The 9,563-nt window shown below is 36.9% G+C and overlaps 1 protein-coding gene across 1 annotated transcript in view; it reads left to right on the plus strand.

Annotated features, from left to right (window-relative positions):
* SC5D (sterol-C5-desaturase) overlaps positions 1-8,854 on the plus strand; it is a 10,828-nt gene extending 1,974 nt beyond the window's left edge. The window contains exons 2-5 of the mRNA XM_022560368.2: positions 3,888-4,105; positions 5,209-5,341; positions 6,836-6,936; positions 7,298-8,854. Of these exons, the coding sequence (XP_022416076.1) occupies positions 3,896-4,105; positions 5,209-5,341; positions 6,836-6,936; positions 7,298-7,753 (900 nt within the window). The 5' untranslated portion in view covers positions 3,888-3,895 and the 3' untranslated portion in view covers positions 7,754-8,854. The remainder of the gene's footprint in view (positions 1-3,887; positions 4,106-5,208; positions 5,342-6,835; positions 6,937-7,297) is intronic.
* Positions 8,855-9,563: the final 709 nt, after the last annotated feature.

Below are 9,563 nucleotides of genomic sequence, written 5' to 3' on the forward strand. Positions count from 1 at the left end.
TCACCGCAACCAGAGAAAGCCCACGCGCAGCAACAAAGACCCAATGCAGCCAAAAAATTAAAAATTAAAAAAAAAATTCTGTGCAGAAGTATGTGAGTTTGTAGAGTCACTGAGAATTTAAAAATTTAAGGAGCTGAAGAGATACTAATGAAGAAGCAGTAGAACTTGGTTCAAGTCCATGGATTTTGCAACCAGCCAGGGAGTGACTGAATCCCTTCTCCAGCATTTATTTACTTGATGACTCTGGGAATTTTCTGTGTCCAGCTTTCTTATAAGACAAGAATAATACTAGCACCTGACTTTTAGGGTATATCTTGAGAGGGTTAAATGAGTTAATATTTATAATACCTCATATACAGTAAATATTGATATTAGAAATGAACAGTTATTTCTTTAAAACATCAAATGACATCTGTTTCTACTATAGGTTAAAGTGATTTGGGCCCAGCTTTGGTTCCTGTAACAGCAGTAATAATAGCTCCTATTTGTTGATGAGCTTCCGCATGTCAGATAGTACCACACCACTATGTACTTCGTCTCTAAATCTTAGAACAATTCTGTAAAGTAGATGTGCTTTCTCCATTTCACAGATGTGGGTTTGAATATAAACTTCAAAATTGAATTGCAGTTTTGAGATCGTAATTGTTAGCGATTTCAAACTTTTTTTATGTTAGATGTCAGAAATTACAGCAATATATTTGTGAATACCTAATTACTACATCCCACAAATAGAATTAATTGAAACCAAAATCTGAAAACACTTAACAACAGGTTTCATCTCACAGTATCTCAACTGCCTCCAGATGGACGGAGGTTCATTCCCTCCTCCCTTCTAGGTGCTGGTTTACTGTCACAGCAGTTATGTACAGGGCATATGCAAATCAACACAACTCACATGGTCTTCAGTTAAAAGCAAAATTAAAGAGTTTTTTTATAATTAAGGACTGAGATCTTATTAAAGTTTTCACTTACATCGGATATTAAAGGTTGAATAAAGAAGATTCATGGTTAACGTTTGAGTTATTTTTGGCTACACGGTGCTGTCCCAAATACTATATGGAATTATGGCTGTTGGCACTATAGGTAACATGCAAGACTAGTTCACCAACTCTTACCAACCTTTAGTGGTATAGCAATATTCTTTTGAATTGTTGGGTTCTTCTTCATTGTTTATGTTTCTGGTATTACTTTATGTACTTAACCTGCTGCTCCATCCTTTATGGCTTCAACTGTTGTGATACTACTAGGCTCCCTTTTGAACTTCAGATTCATATTTGCATGTAGTCTACTGCTTTCGCCTAGGAGCCCAGATGAGCCACAGCAAGTAGACTTAAGACCCAAACTAGGGACTTCCCTGGTGGCACAGAGGTTAAGAATCCACCTGCCAATGCATGGGACACGGGTTCAAGCCCTGGTCAGGGAAGATCCCACAGGCTGCGGAGCAACTAAGCCTGTGCTCGACAACTACTGAGCCCACGTGCCACAACTGTTGAAGCCCACACGACTGGAGCCCCTGCTCCACAACAGGAGAAGCCACCGCAATGAGAAGCCCGTGCACCGCAATGAAGAGTAGCCCCTGCTCCCCGCAACTAAAGAAAGCCCGCACGCAGCAACGAAGACCCAACTCAGCCAAAATAAATTAATTAATTAAAAATTTTTTTAAAAGACCCAAACTGAACCCATCCTTCCTCGCACCCCCAAAGTCACTGTTGCACCCAAGTCTGCTAGCTCCACAGTATTCCCAATTTTGATTATCATAGCATCACCATCCATTCAGGCAAGGTAAAATCTCACAATCAACATAGATTTCTTTCTTTTTTTTTTAATTGAAGTATAGTTGATTTACAATGTTTTGTTAGTTTCTGGTGTACAGCAAAGTGATTTAGTTATACATATGTATATCCTTTTTCATATTCTTTTCCATTATGGTTTATTACAGGATATTGAATATAGTTCCCTGTGCTATACAGTAGGAGCTTGTTGTTTATCCGTTCTATATATAATAGTTTGCATCTGCTAGTACCAAATTCCCACTAGATTTTTTCTTCTTTCACACTCCAGTATCTAATCAGTTATCAAGTCCCATGGGTTATCTTACTTGCCAAGTCTCTGATGAATGTGTCTATTCTCACAACTATTGCCTGGGGTCAGGCGGTCATCTTCTCTAGGTTAGTCTACCTCAGGAGCAACCTAGTCTCCCTGCTTCTCATCAGTACGATATATTCCTAATGGGCCACATCCCTTGAACCATGAATGGACCATGACCTTTCCAGGCCTTTGCAGTTGTTATTTCTACTTGAAATAGCTATTCCTAACCTTTTTTTTTTTTTTCTGGTAATGTTCTTCAAAGCCCAAATCAAAATTCTTCACTATACAGCCTTCTGTTGTAAGCTGAGGTAGTTGTGTTGTCTTTTCTGATTTCACACAATTTGCATATATATACCTTTATTATAGCACTTGTCATATTGATGTAACTATTCATTTCTGTAGTTGCCTAACCTTGAACGTGGATTTAGACTATATCTTTTTCATCTTTGTATGCTCATCACCTAGTGTGGTGCTTTATATTTAATTGTTGTTTGAGTGAATTAGCAATATATGATGAAGGATGTATGTCAGTATCTGCATTAGTCGATTAAAAATTTCTTTCCATGTCAATGTGAGAAAAAATGCTTGCAACTCATATCACAAACAAGGGGCTAAACACCCTAATAAATAAGAGCTTCTAGAATTTGATTTTAAGAGACTAAAAACCCAGTGGCAATTTTCAGACTGGTTTTTTGTTATTGTTGTTGTTGTTCAAAAGTTTTAATTATAGATGAGAGGTGTTTGGAATACAGGACACATTTCCCACTACAAACAGTGCAGTGAAGAAGGAGAAAGTAGATCATAAATGATAGAGTCAGTGGTCAGCTCACAGAAGCTGACCATGAAGTTGTTGAACTAGATTCAGGATCATGAATATAGAATCGACTAAAGTTTTTCAAAGTTTAAGCATCTGGAACAGGAGTTGGCAAACTTTCCTTTTAAAGGGCTAGATAATAAACGTTTTCGGCTTTGTGAGCCATGCTGTCTATTGCTGTGACTCAGCCTTGACTATGTAGTACAGAGAAGCAGCCATAGACAGCATAGACACATCTGGACATAGCTGTGTTCCAACAAAGCTTCTTTACAGAAACAGGCCCTGGGTTCGGCCCGTGGGCCACAGTTTGCCAGCCCCTGACTGGGGTGGGGAGGAGAGGGAGGTGAGGAATAAATGTATTCTATTTGTCACTGCCAAGAATACATCTCCCTTTGTTCTGTCAATGAGAGTTAGGGTTAGTCACGAGAATAGATAGTCCCTGACTTCTTTGGTTACAGTCACAGAATAGATACCTTTTAGGGAATTCATCTTAAGTCTCAGCATTGAAGCAAAAATCTCTGAAATATGAGTCCTTTTAGGAGAAAGATGCTGCTGAAACTTGCAGCTGAAGGAGTAAACCATATGCCTGAGTACCTAGTGCCCTGTGTTCCACATCTTTACTACTTGCCATGTTTACTCTTGCCATGTCCTATGGCAATAGGACATATTGGAAGAGAACACTAAGGTGCGATTAGATCTGGACTTATGCCACCTTTCAGCTTGACCTTGGAGAAGAAACTTCATGGGCCTCAGTTTCTCTAACTGAACTTCAGTGTCGCTATGTATTATATCAAGAGACTGAACTAGAGATGACTTTGAAGATCCTTCTGGCTCTAGAGATGGCATTTAGTGAATTCTGGTAGCAGCAGACTTGTACTACATATACTTATGAAGGCAGGAACTTCATATATAGTTTTTCTGAAAATTTTTTGCTTTGAGAAATGTCAACATGGGTAAATAATTGTTGTACATGTTTATCCTTTAGGGGCTAAGATGGATCTTGTACTCAATGCTGCAGATTATTATTTTTTTACACCATACATATATCCAGCCACATGGCCAGAGGACAGCATCTTCCGACAAGCTGTCAGTCTCCTGATTATAACAAACCTCGGTGCTTATATCCTTTATTTCTTATTCGCAACGCTGAGTTATTATTTTGTCTATGATCATTCATTAATGAAACACCCACAATTTTTAAAGGTAAGTGATTTTCTTACCTATTTTTTAATTATTACAGTAAAAATAACTATGTATTTGTGAGATTTTCAGATTAAACTCGTTTTAATCTTTTTAGAGTTTCTGAAAACAGCCCCAAATGGGTTAGATATTTTTGGAAAGGCTAATCCCCTCTTTCTTTTCTTTAATTTAATTTAAACAGATAAGTAAGTTGTAATTTTTTTTAAGTTTTTTTTGAGGTTTTTTTTTTTTAATTTATTTATTTTTGGCTGCATTGGGTCTTCGTTGCTGTGCACAGGCTTTCTCTAGTTGCGGTGAGCGGGGGCTACTGTTAGTTGCGGTGCGCTGGCTTCTCATTGTGGTGGCTTCTCCTGTTGCGGAGCACGGGCTCTAGGTGCACAGGCTTCAGTAGTTGTGGCACACGGGCTCAGTAGTTGTGGCGCACGGGCTTAGTTGCTCCACGGCGTGTGGGATCTTCCCAGACCAGGGCTCGAACCCGTGTCCCCTGCATTGGCAGGCGGATTCTTAACCACTGTGCCACCAGGGAAGCCCCTACTTTTTTTTTTTTTTTTTTTTAAACTGTAAGCCTGGTCTTGCTAGATACATAGATGAGAATTTCTTTGCTGATAGTGATAAATAAATAAATTTATACATTGTGTAATTGTTTTGATATTTGACTTTCACAAACTGAAATATGCTTTCACTATGTATATATTTTTTGACCAGATAATCCAAACTCAGTAAATTCAGACTTGTTTACAATCACTTTTCTATTTCAGTTATTTGTATTTGTCAGTCACTACAAGGACTGAAAAAAAATAGAGAGGATTGAGTATGAAAGTTAATTATGAAAGAACTGATTATTCTGTAAATAGAACTTTGGAATAGGGATTTTGTGGGAAGGAAAAAAAGTTTCAGAATTTAAAATATTTGTTGCATTTGCTTCATACAAAAGAAATGTTTTTCTTACACACCCACGCCCACATAGTAACACTTCAGTAGAAGCAATTTGGAGGTAAGCTCCTTCATATAAAAGAGATTTTAAAAATCCAGTCCAGAACAATTTTATGCTAGCTTTGTTTACCATAGATTTTATGGTTTGTAAATATTGGAAACTTCATTTTCAGAACCAAGTCTATCGAGAGATTATGCATTCTGTCCAGTCAATGCCATGGATAAGCCTCCCCACGGTCTCAGTGTTCCTGCTAGAGGTGAGAGGTTACAGCAAACTGTATGACAGCATAGAGGAGTTTCCATACGGTGAGTGTATAGTGTAAATGTCTGGAACAGATGGGTTTCTCTAAAGAACCAAGTCTGCTTCTTTAAAGTCTTTGTTGTAGATGAAATTGTGCCCAGGGGAAGATTGGCATGATCAGAGCTAGAGCCTTGAATTTGTTTCCTATTATCTTTATTGAATTCAAACATCTGAAAAAAAAGCTCAGGTAGTACATGATATTTATAAAAAATCAGAAAACACCGATTTTTTTAAAAAATCCATCATTCTGCTACCTGGAAACTGTAACTCTTTTGATGTATATTCTTTCTCTTTTCTATGCCTGTAGTACTTCGTTATTTACATTACAGAATTGAAACCCTTACTATGCATACTGGTTTGAACTCTGATTTTTTTCTCTTAGCAGTGTTTATGCCCATATTTTCATGTCAATAAATATTGACGTTATACAGTATATATTTATAGTATTGCATTGTATAGATATCCATAGTTTATTTAAATGACCCGCAATTTTTAGACCTTTAGGTTGTTCTTGGTTTTCTATTATAAACAGTACTGCAGTGACTAAACTAAAATTTTGTGAAATTCTGGAATTATTTCATCAAGATACATTTCTAGTATCTAGTATTAGAAAGTAAGAATCATAGTTAACATTTATTGTTGATATGTACCAACTTCAGTTCTAAGCTTTTCACGTGTTACCAATCCATTTTATTCTATTAACTCTATGAGGTAGGCACTATTACGATGCTCCTTTTATAGGTGAGTAAATTAAGTGTACAGAGAATTTCAGTAACTTGCCAAGCTCACTTAACAAATAAGTGGTGGATCTGGGACTGGAATCCAAGCTTGCTGGTGTCAGCAAGTAAGAGGTTAGTTATTTAAGGGAGGGAACAAAAATTACACACCAGTGTGCTGAATTGGCTCGGCCTTGGAAAGTGGATCAAAATATGAATAAAAATAAAAGGAGAGAGGGCATTCTAGATAGTCTGAGTAAAAGTATAGAGGTAAGACTTTGAAGATGTTGGGAGGATATTGAGTGAACCAGCCTGGCTAGTACACGAGCATATGAGGTTGGAAAGATCAGAAGGGGTTGGGTTATGGAGTAAACGCTAGGCTTACAGTATTTCAAGGGAAAATAGAATTCTAAGCAGGGGAGTTAATATGTAAAGATATGTTTTATGATGATTAATATGAAGAAAAAATAAATAGCATTATTCTCTAGCATTTAAATGATAAAGATGCCATAGGGGTTTACTCTTTCTGTTTCATAAATATCCTCATAGTTTAATGAAGAAATATTGTAGGTGGGATGCTTCAAGTTTTTATGAGAGGGAACTGAGCAGATCCCAGAGAGTCAAGGGAGATGGAGGTTGTGATGTACTGAATTAACCAAAGGAGATAGTTTACAGGGTTTATGTCTAGGATCAAATTTCGTCTTCTTAGATGGACATGTCAAAAGTAAACTCTGATCCTGGGCGCTGAATCTTGATTCTGCCATATCCTGTTGTCTCTTGTAGGCTGGTTTCGATTCATTGCTAGTGTACTGTCCTTTCTCTTTTTCACTGACATGCTGATCTACTGGATTCACAGAGGCCTTCATCATAGACTTGTATATAAGGTAATAAGGTAGGGTCGTTTGTAGGGGAAGAGAGAAAAGACACATTTCAGCAATGTATAATTATAAATCCTGTCTCTATTTTCAAGAATTTTCCCTAACTTATTAAATACCTAAGTAGCCTTAGTCATGACAGGTACAAGATACATTTTGTTTGTATCCTTCTTTATGGGTCTGGAGGGGCTGTGTTAAAATCTTACTGTCTTGGGGTAAAGAAGGGGAGGGAATTTTATAAAGTAATTTGCTAAATTCAAAGGGACTTTTTAAGTTAGGTCATTTCTCACACCATGAGCATGAAAAGCTAAGTCAGTTGTTGCACTGGGTAAAGTCTGTGGCATTAATGTGGTCTTCTTTTCTTCTGTAGCACTTACACAAACCTCATCATATCTGGAAGATTCCAACTCCATTTGCAAGTCATGCTTTTCATCCTCTGGATGGCTTCCTTCAGGGTCTACCTTACCACATATACCCATTTATCTTCCCATTGCACAAGGTAGTTTATTTAGGTTTGTACGTCTTGGTCAATATCTGGACAATTTCTATTCATGATGGTGATTTTCGTGTTCCCCATATCTTCAGGCCATTTATTAATGGCTCAGCTCATCATACAGACCACCACATGCTCTTTGACTATAACTATGGACAGTATTTCACATTGTGGGATAGAATTGGCGGCTCATTCAAAAATCCCTCCTCCTTTGAAGGGAACGGACCACTTAATTATGTGAAGAAGATGACAGAAGAAAACCGCAACAGCCATGCAGTAAGTGGTTGTAAAAATGAAAAATTGTTCAATGGAGAGTTTAAAAAAACTGAGTAGATTATTGCCCAATTATTAAATATTTTTAATCAAGGAAAATAATCTACAGCCAGGATGCATAGCAAGTGAACAGTATCATTTGAAAATCAGTATTGTGGGTACAGGTGAGGAACGACCATAATGGTAGAACAAGGGAACATGCCGTGAACACCATGACTTTAACCTCGTGCTCAAAATACTGAATGTTGGTCTAAGGGAGAAGCTGTGTCTTTCCAGCCAGTAGATCTGTAATCTGTATAGCCTCAACAACAGTTTTTTAAAAGGTAGAGGATAAATTATTGAGGGGACTAGGTTATGTCCTTTTGCCTTAATTCATCCATATTCATTAAGTAAAATTCATTGTGCTTAATGATATCAAGACTAAACACCATAACAAAGAAGTACTAATGTGAAGATGATTCCTTGTTTCAGGAATGATTAAGTACTCAGAATTGGTATGATAACAACTACTTGTACTTTGTTGAAGTGGAAAAGTCAGTGTGAAAAAATATCGTGATATAATGTATTAGTAGCTCAGTGACCTGATTAATAGCAGGTGTTATAAGATTATTGTCTTCCTACACATAGAAAACTTATTCTCTGGAGACATTGTCAACTGTTATGTTTTACTGATAAAAAAATAAATTGGAATTTTAGAAAATATTAATACTACCATGATTTAATCCAGATCTGGGATTATTTAAAGATTTTGATGGTTATTGTTTTCAACCATTATTTAATAAGTGTAAAATTATATGACCCTGATTATATTTAGAAAGGGAAATTTGATGCCCAAAGAATATATTAGACACCACTGGTTTTTTAAATTAAATTGATGCACTGCACTTTTGGTATGTTTCAAAGTTACAATCCTGTGATTTTCTATAAAAGGAAATAATTGCCAAATATTTAGGCCTATCACTGAAGATTAGTTTTGAAATCTTATTTCCCCTCCTCCTTCTTCATTCTTCCCCACCCCCTCTGCAAAAAGATTTAACAAATACTTTCATAAAGAAATGTCATGTGTTGTAACATAAATATGTTGGGAAAACATGGTTTCCAAAGGCATTCTCTAAGCTGTTTATGTAAAATCAATAAAAGTTGAGTATGACTATTATTAAAGTGTATCAGTTAAGTAATGTAACATCACAAAGTATTCTTTAAAAATTTTATGTCAATCTGAAACCATAGAAATGATGTGGGTTGTCAGAACTTTTAGAATATCTCCAAATGTTTGATATCAAGGGGAGAAAGGGAGAAGGGAGTATCACTGTCTTTTTATATTTTACGTCTTTTATTAGATTTGAGTGTTTTAGCAAGAGACCAGTCCTCAAAGTTAATGCTTGGAATCCAGAAGAAAATGTTGTTTCTGTTTGAGTTCCTGTTACTGTGTTGCTTTACTTAAACGTACCAGTATACCAGTTAGTATTTTGTAACTGGTTCAGTGCAGCTAAGTGCTTTTCACTAATCCCCGTGGCCCCTGTGCTCCACTCTGCCCAAGAGAAAGAAGGAAATGAAGAAGAAGTAAACTTTGTTTCCCATAAAAATGAAAGCTAATATTTATTGAGCTTTTACTCTTGATCAGGCATTGTTGAAAGTCCTTGACCTAAGGACAATGGGACCCAGTTGTGTAACATTTCCAAGGTTATTTCTCTCTCATGTAAAGTCCAGTGTGGATGTTTCAGGTCAGGGGACAGTTTTCCACAGTCATCTGAGACCCAGGCTCCTTCCACCTGAGAGCTCTGCCGTTCTCCCAGTTTACAGTGTCTTCTCTGTTGAAGGAGCCTGTAGGGGAAGAGGGGAAAGTGCATGTGGAAAATTTGTATGGGTC

The sequence above is a fragment of the Delphinapterus leucas genome, chromosome 7 (assembly GCF_059928025.1).
Source record: "Delphinapterus leucas isolate spDelLeu-1000000601 "Yukka" chromosome 7, BTC_Dleu_Yukka2, whole genome shotgun sequence".
NCBI lineage: Eukaryota > Metazoa > Chordata > Mammalia > Artiodactyla > Monodontidae > Delphinapterus > Delphinapterus leucas.